The 18,976-nt window shown below is 35.3% G+C and overlaps 4 protein-coding genes across 8 annotated transcripts in view; 2 read left to right on the top strand and 2 right to left on the bottom strand.

The window, feature by feature from the left end:
• Positions 1 to 968: 968 nt before the first annotated feature.
• Positions 969 to 5,779, bottom strand: LOC107594442 (ESF1 homolog). The gene is made up of 9 exons (XM_016284498.1): positions 5,696 to 5,779; positions 4,685 to 5,162; positions 3,920 to 4,167; positions 3,240 to 3,249; positions 2,554 to 2,725; positions 2,268 to 2,382; positions 2,024 to 2,180; positions 1,776 to 1,922; positions 969 to 1,126 (listed from the first exon to the last, which is right to left on the bottom strand). Exons 2-9 carry the CDS (start codon positions 5,124 to 5,126, stop codon positions 969 to 971), a joined length of 1,449 nt encoding a protein of 482 aa, XP_016139984.1. The 5' UTR covers positions 5,127 to 5,162; positions 5,696 to 5,779.
• Positions 5,780 to 7,255: 1,476 nt separating this feature from the next.
• Positions 7,256 to 13,716, top strand: LOC107594415 (NADH dehydrogenase [ubiquinone] 1 alpha subcomplex assembly factor 5). The gene is made up of 11 exons (XM_016284451.1): positions 7,256 to 7,565; positions 7,655 to 7,695; positions 10,011 to 10,074; positions 10,400 to 10,447; positions 11,026 to 11,129; positions 11,207 to 11,246; positions 11,323 to 11,520; positions 11,631 to 11,691; positions 12,411 to 12,494; positions 13,181 to 13,263; positions 13,375 to 13,716. Exons 1-11 carry the CDS (start codon positions 7,392 to 7,394, stop codon positions 13,474 to 13,476), a joined length of 999 nt encoding a protein of 332 aa, XP_016139937.1. The 5' UTR covers positions 7,256 to 7,391; the 3' UTR covers positions 13,477 to 13,716.
• Positions 13,717 to 15,253: 1,537 nt separating this feature from the next.
• On the top strand, positions 15,254 to 16,577 carry LOC107594462 (NADH dehydrogenase [ubiquinone] 1 alpha subcomplex assembly factor 5-like). The gene is made up of 3 exons (XM_016284519.1): positions 15,254 to 15,355; positions 16,042 to 16,124; positions 16,236 to 16,577. The coding sequence occupies exons 1-3, from the start codon at positions 15,274 to 15,276 to the stop codon at positions 16,335 to 16,337; spliced, it is 267 nt and encodes an 88-aa protein (XP_016140005.1). The 5' UTR covers positions 15,254 to 15,273; the 3' UTR covers positions 16,338 to 16,577.
• A 1,379-nt stretch (positions 16,578 to 17,956) lies between these two features.
• Positions 17,957 to 18,976, bottom strand: part of LOC107594414 (kinesin-like protein KIF16B) — a 22,901-nt gene continuing 21,881 nt past the window's right edge. For all 5 annotated transcript variants that reach the window (XM_016284446.1, XM_016284448.1, XM_016284449.1 and 2 more), the window contains 2 exons: positions 18,228 to 18,311; positions 17,957 to 18,147 (listed from right to left, as the gene is read on the bottom strand). In XM_016284446.1, coding sequence (XP_016139932.1) covers positions 17,986 to 18,147; positions 18,228 to 18,311 — 246 coding nt within the window. In that variant the 3' untranslated portion in view covers positions 17,957 to 17,985. The remainder of the gene's footprint in view (positions 18,148 to 18,227; positions 18,312 to 18,976) is intronic.

Here is an 18,976-nt window from a genome sequence, read left to right as displayed (position 1 = left end):
TTACTCTGTAATTTGTGCCTTTTCTGGATTGGGTCTAATGATGTGAACTACCCAAGCGGTTCTTACATGTACACTAAATTCCTGGACCACGAGTCGAGATGTTTTTACATGCTCTGAGCACTGGTCGTATTCACTGGAATTGTAAGTGTAAGAGGTTTTCATTCATTCACAGCTGTATTTTGATATATGGCATGAGTGAGGAAGCCCGTTTCTTCTGTTATGTAGAAAATGAGGTGCCTGTGAAAGTGCCAACAGACTTGTTTGAATGTGTGAGCGGCGTTTGTGTCAACATGAATAAAGCTAATTTTAACTCCAGCTTCTCGGTGTCTATTTTTCATTAAAAGTGACACTCTGAAACTACAGTAAATCTAATCTCTTCTTGAGGGCGCATATTTGACACTTCAGGCAAAATTGAAAATTGCTCACTGATTTTGAAGAATGATATATTTTTTGCAGTGAGGGGAATCCCAGAATGCAGAATTGATTTACTTTAAATCAATAGAAATCGTTTTTTGCCACGGCAGAAAAAGGGAATTGCGACATCTATTTGAAAATATATCCTACAAACGTGACTTTGTCACTCTTGTACGTAGAAGTTGAGACCATTTCTTCACATCGAGCTAAATTTTACATATGTGTATGTTGTGTACTCTAAAAGTTCTAAATAGAATCAAAGTATGGACTCAAAATTAAATCGGCAAATTGAAAAAATCTAATAAAAGTTACACTTTAGACTAAGAATCTCTTCGACTTGCAGCATCTAATAATTAAAAACCTTCGTTTTTATTTCTACATTTTTAGTTGTTTTAAAAAAATAACTTACTACTAGGTATTAATAATAGTGATGATGATGAAATAATAGAATGTTTATTCTGTTAAATTACAAAAATGTAATGAAATATTAAATAAAAAAACAAAACTACTAATAATACTACTTTGCTGTAAAATAAATAGTATTTTAAAATTTTTTACAGAACAGCACTAAAATTACAATAGCAATTATTGATGCCTTTCCTCTTCTCTTTCTTTTTCTCCTTTCTCTTCTGCAGGTACTGCTCCCACGGAGTCAGCTGATCTTTGCCCTCCATTTTCTTCTTCACAAGCTTCTCAGTCGTTTCCTTCAGTCCTAAAAAGCAATTAAATGAATAAACTAATAAAAAATGCGTTAATATAATGTACCTAATTTTATTTAATATTATATAGTTTATATTTACTATTTTATATATATTTATTTATTAATACAAAATATTACTAATAAAACAAAAATATATTTTTAAATATATAATCATTTTATAAATATATTTAAATTAATAAATCAAATTAAAATATGTATTTATATATACTGTTTATATCAAAAAGTAATCTATCTTACATAACTGCAGTTTTTAATTTTTTATTATACATTTTTATATAATATTTACTGAATGTATATTATATAAAATAATAAATATCTAATATAAATATAAAAAATAGACATTTTATGAATAAATAAAATTTACAATTTTATATATATATATATATATAATACATAATATTTATTTTTTATTATATGTTTAATATATTTACAGAATAAAAATGCATATTATTATTATATTCTTAACAGTAATATGCAATGTTACTTTTAAATATAAAATAAAACATTAAACAATTCAAAAATAAAACAAACAAAACAAACATTAAAACAAAATTAATATGAATTAATAATATTAATATTTATATTAAAATGTTTAGAATGAATAATCTATGAAATATAACTAAATTGAACACTCTGATACCTGGTATCCATGTGACTTCCATATCCATGCTGTCATCCTTCTCCTTGTCTTTGTCCTGATAGCTCTTCAGTAGTTCTCTGTATTTAGCGATCTGCTCTGTGCTCTTCTTCTCTTTACTGCTCTTTTTCTCCTCAGGAAGAGGCTCAGCTGAGAGAACATTCAATTCAACACAACAACATTTCTGATGGATGAAAACGTACCATTACCGGTTCAGAATCATGTTGATAGATGATTCAGTCATCACTAACCTTCTGCCTGTTGCTCTGCCTCTTCCTCATCCTCCTCTTCCTCACTGGAGGAGGCCAGGTAAGCCTTGAAGTCCATGTCCAACAGGTCGTCCTTATTGAACTTCCTGCAGAGAGCCGTGACCCGGTCGTGATCCGTTTCATCCCACGTCAGCTCGACCTAAAGACAAGCAGCAGATCCAAGTCATGCATTATTGTAGATGGAGTGCAACAGCTCAGACTTGATGTAGGATGCAGCGTGACAGACCTTGGCTGTGGTGGTGGCTGTCGATGTGAAGAGTTTGGGCTTGTAGGAACTGTAATCCACATCAGTGGCTCTGTCTTTCGGCTCGTCGTCAAACGTCACGTCGTCAGGGATGAACCTGCAAAACGCCCAGAGCCACAAACATGAGCCAATGTCACATTAAGAGAAATCAGCCATCTTTAAAACAATATGCAAGCGCCAAGTTCTTAGAAATGTTAAGATGGTTAACATTTGATGGTTTCAGTTCAAACATTTCAATCGAATGTCTCTGTGAATGTGAGGCACTCACCGCAGGTCGATCATCGAGCAGCTGCTCTCATACTCGTAGCCATCACACTCCTCGTAAATCTTTGCTGCTGTTTCGATGGAGTCGCACTCCACCACGGCGTAGTAATACCTCAGACGCTTGAACTGATAGTCTCGCACCTTCTCTCGGTAGACCCTGAAAACACAGGGAAGACCTTAACTGGTTAAAACCATGCTTCCTCCGATCGAAACAAAAGAAATAACATGATCCTTGAAAACCATTCAGAGATAGAAGACATTAAATATTGTCAAAAGGCTGAAAAATACTGAGATACAGGTAGGTAAGATTTTTTAATGTTTTGAAAGAAGTCTCTTCTGCTCACCAAGGTGGCTGCATTTACAGTATTTGATCAAAAACACATTAAAAACAGCAATATCGTGGAAAATAATACTATTTTCTGTTTGAATATATTTTAAAATGTAATTTATTGCAGCGATCAAAGCTGAATTTTCAGCATCATTACTCCAGTCTTCAGTGTCACATGATCCTTCAGAAATCATTCTAATATGCTGATTTGCTGCTCAAGATACATTTCTGATTATTATCAATGCTGAAAACAGTTGTGCTGCTTAATATTTTTGTGAGAATTGTTTAATGATTCTTTTTCATGAATGGAAAGAAGAGCATTTATTTGAGACAGAAATCACTGTCACTTTTGAACAATTAACTGCATTCTTCCTGAATAACAACATTAATTTCTTTCAAAACATTTTTATGAAAATAAAAATTTTAAACTAGCTATCAATGTAGCATGCAACACAGCAACACTACACAACAATAAAAATTAAACAAATATCTAATTTCTAATGTTTTATATGCAGATTAAATAGGTTAAACATTTGGCTTGTCTCCCGAGGCCACAGGAGGGCGCAATGAGCAAAATAAGCTTTTCTTTCTCTTTTGTTTTTACTCGCGATCTTTACAACACGCATTGCATTACGTATTTCATGGCACACTCGTTTTATGCGTATTTGGCGCCACCTATTGTTGTGGGTGTATTATTGACACGTCAAAGTCTAGACCCTGAATATAAGACGACAGCGTTTTTTCAGATGTACTTCCAAGAAAAAAACATCGTCTTATATTCGGGTCAATACGGTATATATATTTTTTTATTCACAATCTCTTCACCACAGGCAGGCACAGCCCTCATTCAGATTTGCATCACAGGAATAAATTACATTTTAAAATATATTCAAATACAAAATATTTAAAATGTCACAATATTACAGTTTTACTGTGTTTTTGATCAAAGAAATGCAGCTTTGGTGAGCGTAAGAGTCTTCTTTCAAACATTTGACTTCTGAACAGCAGTTTATGATTAATAAAGCATTGGGATGAATCTCACGTTGTCACTGCGTGGAGCATCTTTCCACATCTCTCCCCAGTCATGCTCAATCTCCTCTTCCTCATGGCGCAGACATTCCTCCAGCTCATCATCATCATCATCATCTTCTTCATCAGAGCTGGTCTCGATGTTACCCTTCCCTCGAGCCAGATCGGGTCCATTGTCGCTGTCATCACCTGACTCACTCTCGTCATCTTCATCAGCCTCCTCCTCCTCATCCTCTTCAACACCAGATTCCTCGTCCTCATCTGTTAAAAACAATACAAACGGCATCAAGCCATAAATAACATAAATGAACACCACTCGTATTGTCTTCAGAAGATCCATTTCAAAACAAAACAATCAGATACATTACTCAGATTAATAATGAATATCATGTGAGCCTGGACTACAAAACCAGTCATAAGGGTCTATTTTTTGTATGTATGTATTATATAAGTTTTCCATTGATGTAATGTTTGTTAGGATTGGACAATATTTGACCGAGATGCAACAATTTGAAAATCTGAGCAAAGTCGTAAATCAAAATATTGAAAAAAAATCGACTTTAAAGTTGTCCAAATGAAGTTCTTAGCAATGCATATTACTAATCAAAAATTAAGTTTTGATATATTTACGATAGGGAATTTACAAAATATCTTCATGGAACATGATTTTTACTCTTTACTCAATATCCTAATGATTTTTGGCATAAAAGAAAAATCTATCATTTTGACCGGTTTTGTGCTCCAGGGTCACTTACATAAAATAAAGGTAATGCAGTACCTTCTTCAAACACTCTCACTCCCTTTACCAGCGGCTCTTTCGTTTTCTTAGCTTCTTTTGTCTTCGGGATCTTCTCGGCTTCTTCCTCCTCTTCAGATTCATCGCTCTCTTCTTCATCCTCAACCTGAGGTTCCTCATCAGCCTTTTTCACTTTCTGTTCCTTCTTGGGCTTTTCCGTCTGCTCGTTCTCCTCTTCTTCGTCTGACTGCTCGGAGTCAGAGAGCTTGTAGAAGCGCTTGAGGTCCTCGGTGGACGTCTGGTTGACGGGTCGGCCGCGTTTATCGACTGTATACTTCAGTTTAAAGCGTTCGTCGTGGAACATGGACTTGAAACGCTTGTCGATTTTGACTTTGCGCTCTCTGCTGGGCATCTCCCAGAAGCGAGGGTCCTTCTGGACCTTCGAGAAGCGGTCGTCACCGCTTACAGTGTTTTTGGAGGCCATGGTGATTATTTGGAAGAGCCTGATGTAAGCATCAACCTGTGAAAAACACAGAAGAGGTGCATTTCAAGTACATGTGAAACCAAGTGTATATTCATTAAACGAAGTGAAACATTTCTTACAGATAACCCAAAATAATGTGGTTCATGTTTCCATCTGTATAGAACACACTCGAGCCCAACTAAATCAGATTTCAACAAGCGCTCTTAAATCACAGAAGACACTGATAGATTATGAAAAAGGTAGAGTGGTGCTTGTTATCAAACTTTATATTTCAGTATTACCACGATTTAAGTTCATTCAAAAGCGGAGGCATGTTGTCAAATTACAGTTTAGAATGTTTACTTGTCATTTGGCTGTATGCTAATTTTGTGATCTTCTGTAATTATTTGTTTACAATGTCTGCCTGTAATTCGCACAGCACACATTCTACACACTGTAATGACAAATAACTAAACCACTGTGCAAGTCGTTAACTGACAAAACATCTTTGCAATTTATGAAAACCCCAAGAATTGAGGACAAAACTGACTGCGCAGTAAATAAAAACATATATAAAGGCCAATACTGACCGACTGGGTTTTCGTGCGATTTTACTGCCCACAGCTCCACACACGTGTTTTCCCGTGATGCTTTACTACTTCCGTTACATCTTGGAAGCCACGCCCTTTTTATTTTGCATACGGCGAGACGAAGGGCTCAAAACACACCAGACGAGCGTTTCCTTTCACTTTGACATTCCGTGTAGATTCGCAAAACTAAAAACGATATATACATAACACATAGACACAGAAGAGCAAAGAATATAAATATTCTATAGAACTTTTAGTTTTTAATAAAAATCATTTTTATTTTATCTCAGTCAACATTTCTCATTATCTCATTATGCATTAGAATAGCTCAAACTAAAACAAAAAAACGAATTAGACATTAAAAAATGATAATAATAATGGCAAAACAACAAAATTACTAAAACTTTTCAAAACAATTCAAATGAAAAATTTCATATAAAATAAAAAGGAAATCAAAATATGAGTAAAACTATAATTGATGCCAAACACTAATCTGAGGCTATTGTGAGTTTGTTGCTGGAAATATAAACAGACTTACAGTAATATAATATAATATAAGCTTACAGATAAGAAATGCTTTAGTTTCATTATTCATCAGTTTTATATCACAAAATGTGACTGCAACCCCTGTTTTAATAATCACTCATTTACTAGCAATTTTACTGCTTATAATTTATTATTTCATTTATTATTCTTTTTACTATTACTTACCTTTAACACAAACTAAAGCCACATTTTATATGTTGTATATGTCAATTGTTCTGTATTTATTTCGACTTCCCCCCCCTTTCCGACTCATTGAATGTTGTTTTGCAGAATAGAACAGAATAGAATAGAATAGAACAGAATAGAACAGAATAGAACAGAATAGAATAGAACAGAATAGAACATAATAGAATAGAACAGAACAGAACAGAATAGAACAGAATAGAACAGAATAGAATAGAACATAATAGAATAGAATAGAATAGAACAGAACAGAACAGAATAGAATAGAACAGAACAGAATAGAATAGAACAGAATAGAACAGAATAGAATAGAACAGAATAGAACAGAATATAACAGAATAGAATAGAATAGAATAGAATAGAATAGAATAGAATAGAATAGAATAGAAAAAAGTTTCTACACTGTTATAAAGAAAGGATTCGCGAGCGTGCAGAATAAAACTCCGGCGATTTGAGCGGTGACTGGATTCTAACATAAATACATAAAAGTCATAATATAGCATCCAACACAAAAGTCGACAGATTGCTAAACGCTGCAAAAACACGCTGTAGCAACCTGAAACCTAAGTATAATGATTTTTTTTTTTTATGAATTGTTGTTGGTTGAACTATCTTTTTAAATCTGTTTTAATATAGAACTTGAGCAATTTAAGTTATAATACAAGTCGTTATTGTTTTGGTGAATGTCTGTTTCTGAGATCATAAACAAGTGTGCCCCCTTATGAAAACCAAATGCCCCCCATTGAGAATTTTCTGGGACGGCCCTGGTTTGAAAGTTTGGCTGAACTTCAAACTGACTCCAGTCCATGTTCCAGTGTCCGGGACTGATCCAGGCCAGGTGTTACCTCAGACACAGTCTCTGTTGTGTGCCGCAGAGCTGAGCTCCCCTCCTCCGTTTAGAGGCACGCAGAGGACTGTCTTTGAAAGAGTCGTGTCAGCCAGAGAAAATGAGAATTAGCACGGAAGCATGAGTCTCACTGTGAAAAGCCTCCGGGCTCTGCGATGTCTGTGGAGGGGCTGGAGGTGTCTCTCCTCTCGGGGAGGCGCTATGAACGTGTTTGACAGGAGCATGAAGCGTAGGCAGAAGCAATGGGCTTCATCTTTACTAGACAGCGACAAATACGATTACCTCCGAGACGAGGTGAGGTGGTGTATTACCGTGTGATGGGCGTCTGTTTCTCGGAGAACTGAAGCTGTGTGAATGAACTTCTGCTTTCGTTGTGTTTGCAGGTGGGGAGCAGATTAGCAGACAGAGCTTATGATGTCTCAAGGTCACTGCCCGCTTAATAACATACCTTTTAAACATCCTGACATTAGTTCTTAAAGAAATAGTTCAGGCAAAAACATCGTTTTACTCACTGGCTTGTCGCTTCAACCCTGTATGACTTTATTTTGTTTTGTGGAGCAGAAAAGCAGATATCAAGCAGAATGTCCAGTCTGCCGTTTACTAGTGCTGTCAAACGATTAATCGCGATTAATCGTTTCCAAAATAAAAGTTTTTGTTTGCATAATATATGTGTGTGTACTGTGTCTATTTATTATGTATATATAAATGCAAACACATGCATGTATATATTTAAGAAAAATGTTGTTTATATATTATATTATATATATATATATATATATATATATATATATATATGTAAATATTTTCAAAATATATACTGTATGTGTGTGTGTATTTATATATACATAATAAATATACACAGTACACATACATATATTATGTAAACAAAAACTTTTATTTTGGATGTGATTCATCGCGATTAATCACTTGACAGCACTACTGTTTATCATACAATAGAAGTGAATGGGGACTGGGGCTGTTGAGCTCCGAAAGAGCATCATGAAAGTAGTCCATACTACTTGTGTGCTATATTTCAAGTCTTCTGAAGTCATTTGATAGATAAGTGTAATGAACAGACAAATGTACGTTTTTTTTTTTTGCATTTTACATTTTCATTTAATCATTTAGCAGATTCTTTTATCCAAAGCGACTTACAAATGAGGACAATGGAAGCAATCAAAATCAGCAAAAGAGCAATGATATGCAAGTGCTATAATAATAATAATTCCTTACATTTATATAGCGCTGTTCTGGGCACTCAGTGCGCTTTACATAGAAGGGGGGAATCTCCTCAACCACCACCAGTGTGCAGCATCCACCTAGATGATGTGACGGCAGCCATATTGCGCCAGAACGCTTACTGGTGGAGAGGAGACAGAGTGATGAAGCCAATCAGCAGATATGGGGATGGTTAGGAGGCCATGATGGTCAGAGGCCAATGGGCGAATTTGGCCAGGATGCTGGGGTTACACCCCTACTCTTTTTCGAAGGACATCCTTGGATTTTTAATGACCACAGAGAGTCAGGACCTCGGTTTAACGTCTCATCCGAGAGACGGTGCTTTTTGTCAGTATAGTGTCCCCGTCAATATAATGGGGCATTAGGACCCACACAGACCACAGGGTGAGCACCCCCTGCTGGCCTCACTAACACAATAACAAGTCTCAGTTAGCTTAACGCAGTACACGTAGCTAGGTTTTTTAAATTTAATTATATAATAAATAAAAAGAAAACAGATAGAAAAAGAGTAGAGCAAGCTAGTGTTAGAGGCCTTTTTTTTGGCTTTTTGTTAATTGTATAATAAATAAAAAGAAAACAAACAGATAGAATACAAAAAGAATAGAGAAGCTAGTTAGTTAGGTTTTTTTAAGTGCAAGTCTAAAAGGGGCATGTTTTTTTTAAAAGAATAGAATTAGAATAGAGAGTGCTAGGGTTTTGAGAGCTCAACAACTCCAGTCCCCATCCGCTTTCAATGTAACAGCAACTTTGGCATCCTGAATAATATATCCTGCTTGTTTTCACAAGAATAAATACAGTCATGTGGGTTATGAGTAACGTGAGGGTGAGTAAATAATAACAAAATTGTCATTTTTGATCCCTGAATGTCATTGCAGGACTTTCCCTCTGGCTCTGGATGTAGGATGTGGGAACCTCGGTTTAACGTCTCATCCGAGAGACGGTGCTTTTTGTCAGTATAGTGTCCCCGTCAATATAATGGGGCATTAGGACCCACACAGACCACAGGGTGAGCACCCCCTGCTGGCCTCACTAACACAATAACAAGTCTCAGTTAGCTTAACGCAGTACATGTAGCAAGTTTTTTTTTTTTTTAATTATGTAATAAATAAAAAGAAAACCGACAGAATAGAAAAAGAATAGAGCAAGCTAGTGTTAGAGGCCTTTTTTTTGGCTTTTTGTTAATTGTATAATAAATAAAAAGAAAACAAACAGATAGAATACAAAAAGAATAGAGAAGCTAGTGTTAGTTTTTTTTAAGTGCAAGTCTAATAGGGGCACGTTTTTTTTAAAGAATAGAATTAGAATAGAGAGTGCTAGAGTTTTGACAGCTCAACAACTCCAGTCCCCATCCGCTTTCAATGTAACAACAATTTTGGCATCCTGAATAATATATCCTGTTTGGTTTCACAAGAATAAATACAGTCATGTGGGTTTTGAGTAGCGTGAGGGTGAGTAAATAATAACAAAATTGTCATTTTTGATCGCTGAATGTCATTGCAGGACTTTCCCTCTGGCTCTGGATGTAGGATGTGGGAGGAGTCACATCGCGGAGCATTTGAGTAAGGTAGAACTGTTCGTTACATTCCTGTGAATAGCACCCTTAAGAAAATCTACCTTTAGGTACTTACATTCATGATGTTGTGATACATAACGAGGTATTTTTGATGAATGTTCACATTAAGTGAAAGGAGACTAAGGCTGTCAAGCTCTTTTTTCCCCTATATTTTTCTGGTTTTTTTTTTTTCCATATTCAAACACTAGAAGCTTGACAGCATGTACTTTGACTATGAAAAAGAGCAGTGTGAACATTCTTTGAAACATCTGTTTTTGTGTTCTGCAGAAGAAAGTAAATTATTCCTTTAAGTTACACTAATTCTCTCTCTTCTCAGGACATTGTCGAACGTCTCTTTTTAACAGACATTTCAGACTCTTCCCTGGTAAGAGACTTAACATGTCTTTATTTTACTAATGCACAGCTGCAACATAAACCTTACATTTTATAAACGGCTATAGATTTGCCCATTCAAACCTTTGGGGTCAGTAAGACTTATTTTTTTATTTTAAAGAAATGAATACTTTTTTTGCCCAAGAATGCATTAAATTGAGAAAAAGTGGCACTGAAGACATTTCTAATGTTACAAAAGATTTCTATTTCAAATAAATGCTGTTCTTTTTTGCTGAACTTGCAATACGGTCTCCACAAAAATATTGAGCCGCACAACTGTTTTCAACATTGATACAACGATAAAACAACAATAAAATGTTCTTTTTTTTTTACATTGCTAAGAACAAGAAATATCTCTTGAGCAGCAAAACAACATATTAGAGTGATTTCTGAAGGATCATGTGAAAATTCAGTTTTTACCATATAAATTACACTTTAAAATATATGCAAATAGAATATTTTAAATTGTAATAAAAGTTCACAGAATTATGTTTTTTGCTGCATTTCTGATCAGACAAATGCAGTCTTAGTGAAACTTTTTGAAACTTCTTTCTCGTCCTTGTTTTTTAGAGAAATAGGAAGAAATGTGAGATGCCTACTCAGTGTGTTTTGGCAGATGAGGAGTTTTTGCCATTTAAAGAAAACACGTTTGACCTAGTGCTTAGCAGCCTGAGGTACAGTACTGCCCCAGTGCATGATGGGAAATTTAAAGAATGAACTGTCATTTATAAAGCTGTATTTGTCTCCTCAGTCTGCACTGGATCAATGACCTTCCTGGAGCTTTGAGACAGGTATGAGGATCAAACCAAGTGTGCAGTCCTGTCGCACATTATAAATAATACAAAAAACCCTGTTTTTGTGATTCAGATCCACCAGGTGTTGAAGCCGGATTGCGTGTTCATTGGAGCAATGGTCGGCGGTGAGACACTCTATGAGCTGCGATGTTCTCTGCAGTTAGCCGAGCTAGAGCGGGAGGGTGGCTTTGCACCCCATATCTCACCCTACACAGCCGTCACTGACCTGGGCAACCTGCTGGGACAGGCCGGCTTCAAAATGCTCACTGTGGTATGAATATTTCAACGTTTGATTACGCTGTTTCAACTACATAATCTGCAGATCTGTTTTGAGTTGAATTATGTGTGACTACACTGGGGCGTTATTGTGTTGTCATTCAGGACATTGATGAAGTTCAGGTCCATTATCCTGGTATGCTGGAGGTCATGAGTGACTTACAAGGTAAACTCTTTAAAGGGTTACTCCACCCCAAAATGAAAATTTTGTCATTAATCACTTACCCCCATGTCGTTCCAAACCCCTAAAAGCTTCGTTCGTCTTCGGAACACAATTTAAGATATTTTGGATGAAAACCGGAAGGCTTGTGACTGTAAACTACACTGTCAAGACCCAGAAAAGTAGTTTCAACCATAACGTTATGAAGCGACGAGAATACTTTTTGTATGCGAAGAAAACAAAAATAACGACTTTATTCAACAATTCGTCATCGCTCAATTCTGTGCGCGGCTGACACAGAATAGCATACGTTGCTTTCGTTCAGCAAATATTCTCCAAAATGGTGATGCAGAGAGACACAGAGACGACGAATTGTTGAATAAAGTCGTTATTTTTGTTTTCTTCGTGTACAAAAAGTATTCTCGTCGCTTCATAACGCTACCCACTGATGGCAGATGGACTATTTTGACGATGTCTTTCATACTTTTCTGGGCCTTGACAGTGTTATTTACTTGGCAGTCAATGGGACAGTCACAAGCCTCCCGGTTTTCATCCAAAATATCTTAAATTGTGTTCCGAAGACGAACGAAGCGTTTACGGGTTTGGAACGACATGGGGGTAAGTGATTAATGACAAAATTTTCATTTTGGGGTGGAGTATCCCTTTAAATTTGGTGTCTTATGTTATGAAAAGGAGAATGTGTTTAGTTTATTCATGTACTTCAGGTATGGGTGAAAGCAACTGTGCGTGGAACAGGAAGTCACTCCTACACAGAGACACTATACTGGCAGCAGCTGCCATTTATAAAGGTGAGACCGCAAACTGGGAACTGCATCGAACGCTTGGAGGATTGAACATTTTAAATTTCCATTGTATTTATTTTATTACATATTTATACTTTCGACAACAATAATTATATGTGGAACAGTGGTTACGCTAAAATTTAACTTATGTATTTAAATCATGTACTTCAATGCAGTCCAGGACCTCTGATATTACATTTTAATTAAATACTTGTTTGTTTAAAATTAAGGTTATGGCCATGTAAATTTCAGCAGTATTGATTTTTTTTTTCTACAAGAATACTTTTATGTAGAACAGTGATTCTCAACCAGAGGGCCGCAAGATGGCTTAAAATTATTTAAAATAAGACAAAAGGTTTGATATCAGCTAAAACAATTAAAAATCAAGATGTAAGATGAAATCGTATTTCATAATTAGTTCCTTTAATTCAAGAATCAGGGTTTTCATGATCTTGCATAACCTAGATATACAGTATGAGATATTGATTGATGAGTGTGATTTCTAGACCTGAAAAAGTCACAGAAATTTTATTATGAATATAATGTATATTTATATAATTTTGTCAATCTCTAAAACATATTGCATAGAAAAAACATTGTCAAAAAAACACTGATGTAGAGACACTAAAATTTGTTTTGTTTACCTGACGATCCTAGAAATTGTGTTATTCTCTTAATTTGATTTCTTCTAGAGATGTATGGCAATGAAGACGGTTCAGTTCCAGCTACATTTCAGATCCTCTACATGATTGGCTGGAAGCCTCATGAGTCTCAGGTCTGTTGCATTTTCATTGGTCAGCATGGAACAAACCACAGCCAATCGCATTCCTCCAAAAGTGCAATCGTAGCGAGATTCTGACTTGGCCATCTTGTGATGAATTTACAGGCAAAACCAGCAAAAAGGGGTTCGGCGAATGTCTCGTTTGCCGATCTGTCAAAAATAAGCAAACTTCAGACCGACCACCAGAAAACCAATGAAAAACCCTAGGACAGGAAGAAGTGTTATCCTCAAATCAACTCCGGATCTGCTTTACTTACATGAACATGATTACACACGAACGTTCCATCAACAAACTGTATTTTTGCAAAAGCTTCTTTGACAATGTACTCCAACATAAATAAACAATGATTTTAATATGGTGCTAAACAATTCATGTTACTCTCTAAAACCGAGTTACCAAATCATGTTGCTCACAAATGATTACATTCAGTTCTCAGAAATCAAAAAGCAAATGAAAATAGTGTTTTAAAAATGTATACATCTTACTCTCAGTACTCTTTTAGAGAAAACAAGCGTTCTAGTCTTCAACGGCTAATATAGCAGTATATCCCTTTCCTCCAGACATCATGAGAACAAGCTCCCCTGTACAGATCAAGTGTACAATACATTTACATACACATTCTGCATATACACATGGCTTCATAGTGCTGAAAATGAATCGTTAAGAGTTCAATAGTTATCAATAGTCATGTTATTACAGCATATTCTACTTAAACTGCATTCAGGGCGATGAGTATGACACTAATTTTGAATCAAAAGCAATCTTTTTTTTTTTCTCGGGAAGACATTAGCTCACACTTCATGTGCTATTTTTTGAGCTTTGACCTCTTAGTGGTTATAAAAAACAACAACAACAAAACTGCTCAATGTTAGCCTGAGTATCATGGATATATTAGTACAGATTTGCTGTAATTCATTTAATCTGGAGTACATATGGATCGGAGCCATTAACAGGCTGCCGTTCTCATTACATCATCTGAATTCAGACTAAAGTAGTGGAGATTAATTTTACGCAGCAACTTAAACATGTACATGATTTAAAGTGAATCACAAACCCAAGTAGCAGCTACAGGACGTCCTGTCTGTCCACAGAAACAGGCTTCACGGTCCTCGATGTAACCACAAAACGTTTGGAGCAGGTCACAGTGACCATCTGTTGTCAGATTAAGTCCAGATTTCCTATTCTTTGAAGTGTTTAAAGCTCAATGCCAACAAGGCACAACTAAATTATTTACATCTACTTTGGATTCTTTTCTTCCTATTATTTCTACCGTTCCTGCTCTTGATTTCAAACTTTCCTGAGCGAGTTCATTAGTGTCTGAATGAATCCAGGTCATATTTCACCTCAAAGTATAAAGAAAAAAAAGCCTATTTTTGTATTCATAGTATTTTTTTCCATTATGATATTATTTTCATGGCAACAATAATATTTTATTTAAATTTTAAAGAATTTATCCATCATGGCAGTATTGTTGTACTAGTTTTTTTATATATTTATGCTACTTCTCTTTATGATAATAAAAAAATATTTTTAACTTGAATACAGATTGTTTTTTTTTTATATCTGTATTACTATGAGAACCACAACTATGCAAAACCTCAGAATTAAAAACTCAAAATGTATAATATTACGAGAAATTGAGACGAATTGTTGAATAAAGTCGTTATTTTTGTTTTCTTCGTGTACAAAAAGTATTCTCGTCGCTTCATAACGCTACGGTTGAACCACTGATGGCAGATGGACTATTCTGACGATGTCTTTCATACTTTTCTGGGCCTTGACAGTGTTATTTACTTCAATGGGACAGTCACAAGCCTCCCGGTTTTCATCCAAAATATCTTAAATTGTGTTCCGAAGACGAACAAAGCTTTTACGGGTTTGGAACGACATGGGGGTAAGTGATTAATGACAAAACTTTCATTTTGGGGTGGAGTATCCCTTTAAATTTGGTGTCTTATATTATGAAAAGGAGAATGTGTTTAGTTTATTCATGTACTTCAGGTATGGGTGAAAGCAACTGTGCGTGGAACAGGAAGTCACTCCTACACAGAGACACTATACTGGCAGCAGCTGCCATTTATAAAGGTGAGACCGCAAACTGGGAACTGCATCGAACGCTTGGAGGATTGAACATTTTAAATTTCCATTGTATTTATTTTATTACATATTTATACTTTCGACAACAATAATTATATGTGGAACAGTGGTTACGCTAAAATTTAACTTATGTATTTAAATCATGTACTTCAATGCAGTCCAGGACCTCTGATATTACATTTTAATTAAATACTTGTTTGTTTAAAATTAAGGTTATGGCCATGTAAATTTCAGTAGTATTGATTTTTTTTTTCTACAAGAATACTTTTATGTAGAACAGTGATTCTCAACCAGAGGGCCGCAAGATGGCTTAAAATTATTTAAAATAAGACAAAAGGTTTGATATCAGCTAAAACAATTAAAAATCAAGATGTAAGATGAAATCGTATTTCATAATTAGTTCCTTTAATTCAAGAATCAGGGTTTTCATGATCTTGCATAACCTAGATATACAGTATGAGATATTGATTGATGAGTGTGATTTCTAGACCTGAAAAAGTCACAGAAATTTTATTATGAATATAATGTATATTTATATAATTTTGTCAATCTCTAAAACATATTGCATAGAAAAAACATTGTCAAAAAAACACTGATGTAGAGACACTAAAATTTGTTTTGTTTACCTGACGATCCTAGAAATTGTGTTATTCTCTTAATTTGATTTCTTCTAGAGATGTATGGCAATGAAGACGGTTCAGTTCCAGCTACATTTCAGATCCTCTACATGATTGGCTGGAAGCCTCATGAGTCTCAGGTCTGTTGCATTTTCATTGGTCAGCATGGAACAAACCACAGCCAATCGCATTCCTCCAAAAGTGCAATCGTAGCGAGATTCTGACTTGGCCATCTTGTGATGAATTTACAGGCAAAACCAGCAAAAAGGGGTTCGGCGAATGTCTCGTTTGCCGATCTGTCAAAAATAAGCAAACTTCAGACCGACCACCAGAAAACCAATGAAAAACCCTAGGACAGGAAGAAGTGTTATCCTCAAATCAACTCCGGATCTGCTTTACTTACATGAACATGATTACACACGAACGTTCCATCAACAAACTGTATTTTTGCAAAAGCTTCTTTGACAATGTACTCCAACATAAATAAACAATGATTTTAATATGGTGCTAAACAATTCATGTTACTCTCTAAAACCGAGTTACCAAATCATGTTGCTCACAAATGATTACATTCAGTTCTCAGAAATCAAAAAGCAAATGAAAATAGTGTTTTAAAAATGTATACATCTTACTCTCAGTACTCTTTTAGAGAAAACAAGCGTTCTAGTCTTCAACGGCTAATATAGCAGTATATCCCTTTCCTCCAGACATCATGAGAACAAGCTCCCCTGTACAGATCAAGTGTACAATACATTTACATACACATTCTGCATATACACATGGCTTCATAGTGCTGAAAATGAATCGTTAAGAGTTCAATAGTTATCAATAGTCATGTTATTACAGCATATTCTACTTAAACTGCATTCAGGGCGATGAGTATGACACTAATTTTGAATCAAAAGCAATCTTTTTTTTTTTCTCGGGCAGACATTAGCTCACACTTCATGTGCTATTTTTTGAGCTTTGACCTCTTAGTGGTTATAAAAAACAACAACAACAAAACTGCTCAATGTTAGCCTGAGTATCATGGATATATTAGTACAGATTTGCTGTAATTCATTTAATCTGGAGTACATATGGATCGGAGCCATTAACAGGCTGCCGTTCTCATTACATCATCTGAATTCAGACTAAAGTAGTGGAGATTAATTTTACGCAGCAACTTAAACATGTACATGATTTAAAGTGAATCACAAACCCAAGTAGCAGCTACAGGACGTCCTGTCTGTCCACAGAAACAGGCTTCACGGTCCTCGATGTAACCACAAAACGTTTGGAGCAGGTCACAGTGACCATCTGTTGTCAGATTAAGTCCAGATTTCCTATTCTTTGAAGTGTTTAAAGCTCAATGCCAACAAGGCACAACTAAATTATTTACATCTACTTTGGATTCTTTTCTTCCTATTATTTCTACCGTTCCTGCTCTTGATTTCAAACTTTCCTGAGCGAGTTCATTAGTGTCTGAATGAATCCAGGTCATATTTCACCTCAAAGTATAAAGAAAAAAAAGCCTATTTTTGTATTCATAGTATTTTTTTCCATTATGATATTATTTTCATGGCAACAATAATATTTTATTTAAATTGTAAAGAATTTATCCATCATGGCAGTATTGTTGTACTAGTTTTTTTATATATTTATGCTACTTCTCTTTATGATAATAAAAAAATATTTTTAACTTGAATACAGATTGTTTTTTTTTTATATCTGTATTACTATGAGAACCACAACTATGCAAAACCTCAGAATTAAAAACTCAAAATGTATAATATTACGAGAAATTGATTTGGAAAAATGTGCTTAATTGCCATGAAAATAATGTCGCAATGCAAAAATCTTTATGGTTCCAAAATCAGGCTTGATTTTCTTTATGCATAATATAATTTATTTTATATAATTTTTCCTTTTGATTTTAAGGTGAAATGTCTTTGTCTCAGTTTGTATTTATGTAAATTAGTGTTTTTTGTACTGGAGTGTGTGTGTGTGTGTGTGTGTGATTCAGCCCGTCCCGTGACTGCTGTAGTCAAACACTCCCTTCTTAAAGAAAGGAGAGATGCTGCACACGGAGTGTTTTGAGAGGTGTAGTCCAAACTCGTCTGTTCTCAGAGGAGAAGAGGAGGAGGGTGACATCATCACACGGAAGAAGTTCTGCAGGTATTGCTGGGAAAACACAATGACATCATCAGCATCTTCAGAGGTTTCTCGTTCAAAAGTGATGGATTGGAAACCCATCTGATTACCTCCAGCAGATTCCGGCGCTCCGCAACCATTCTCTCGTCTCGGTTTCCAAAAATCTTTTTGGGAGGGAAGTCCAAAGCCGCAAGCTAAAACAAGATTCAAAATTTTAAAATATCTAATATGCCATAGTAGGGTGAATCTCACAAAAACATCCAGGTCATATTTCACCACAAAATTAAGTGGGACAAAAAAAAAAGAAAAAAGCATGACAATTTGCATGAAATTAATGAAAAAACTTATTTGATGGTGTTAAAAATTATGTTAAGTATTTTTTTTTTAAATACTGAAAAATTGACCGGTTGCATGAATGAGTTTGATGAATTTTACATTTATGCATGAGCAACTTATGCATGAATGAATTTTAAATGCATGTAAATAAAGCAAAAAAATATTTTGGGGTGAAATATATATTTAAAAAATAAAATAAAATATAAAAACATTAAAGGGGTCATATGATGCGATTTCAAGTTTTCCTTTCTCTTTGGAGTGTTACAAGCTGATTGTGCATAGATGAGATCCCTGAAGTTGCAAAGACTAAAGTCTCAAAACCAAAGAGATATTCTTTATCAAAGTTAAGACTCTGCCACGCCCCCCTAAAACGGCTCCTTCTAACACGCCCCCACATATCTACCTCACTATGTGGAAATATTTGCATAATGCGCCCAAATGTGCACGCAAAGAAAGAAGGTGTGGTTTCAGTAACGCAGATAGTGTTGAAGCAGCATGTCAGGGAGACGCTGTGTGTTTCTAG

This window comes from Sinocyclocheilus grahami, unplaced genomic scaffold (genome assembly GCF_001515645.1).
Source record: "Sinocyclocheilus grahami isolate Dianchi unplaced genomic scaffold, SAMN03320097.WGS_v1.1 scaffold183.1, whole genome shotgun sequence".
Lineage (NCBI taxonomy): Eukaryota > Metazoa > Chordata > Actinopteri > Cypriniformes > Cyprinidae > Sinocyclocheilus > Sinocyclocheilus grahami.
Note: the sequence above shows the minus strand (reverse complement) of the source record. Positions and strands in the feature narration are given on the sequence as shown.

Bases quoted from the DNA above. Each gene is read 5' to 3' on its own strand.
- LOC107594442 (XM_016284498.1), bottom strand. From the start codon at position 5,126: ATGGCCTCCAAAAACACTGTAAGCGGTGACGACCGCTTCTCGAAGGTC. The intron at 1,923-2,023 runs GTTAGTGATGAC...ATGTTCTCTCAG, and splicing joins GGCAGAGCAACAGGCAGAAG to CTGAGCCTCTTCCTGAGGAG. The intron at 1,127-1,775 runs GTATCAGAGTGT...ATTGCTTTTTAG, and splicing joins GGAAGTCACATGGATACCAG to GACTGAAGGAAACGACTGAG.
- LOC107594415 (XM_016284451.1), top strand. From the start codon at position 7,392: ATGAGTCTCACTGTGAAAAGCCTCCGGGCTCTGCGATGTCTGTGGAGG. The intron at 11,130-11,206 runs GTACAGTACTGC...TTGTCTCCTCAG, and splicing joins CTAGTGCTTAGCAGCCTGAG to TCTGCACTGGATCAATGACC. The intron at 12,495-13,180 runs GTGAGACCGCAA...GATTTCTTCTAG, and splicing joins AGCAGCTGCCATTTATAAAG to AGATGTATGGCAATGAAGAC.
- LOC107594462 (XM_016284519.1), top strand. From the start codon at position 15,274: ATGGGTGAAAGCAACTGTGCGTGGAACAGGAAGTCACTCCTACACAGA. The intron at 15,356-16,041 runs GTGAGACCGCAA...GATTTCTTCTAG, and splicing joins AGCAGCTGCCATTTATAAAG to AGATGTATGGCAATGAAGAC. The intron at 16,125-16,235 runs GTCTGTTGCATT...ATGAATTTACAG, and splicing joins GGAAGCCTCATGAGTCTCAG to GCAAAACCAGCAAAAAGGGG.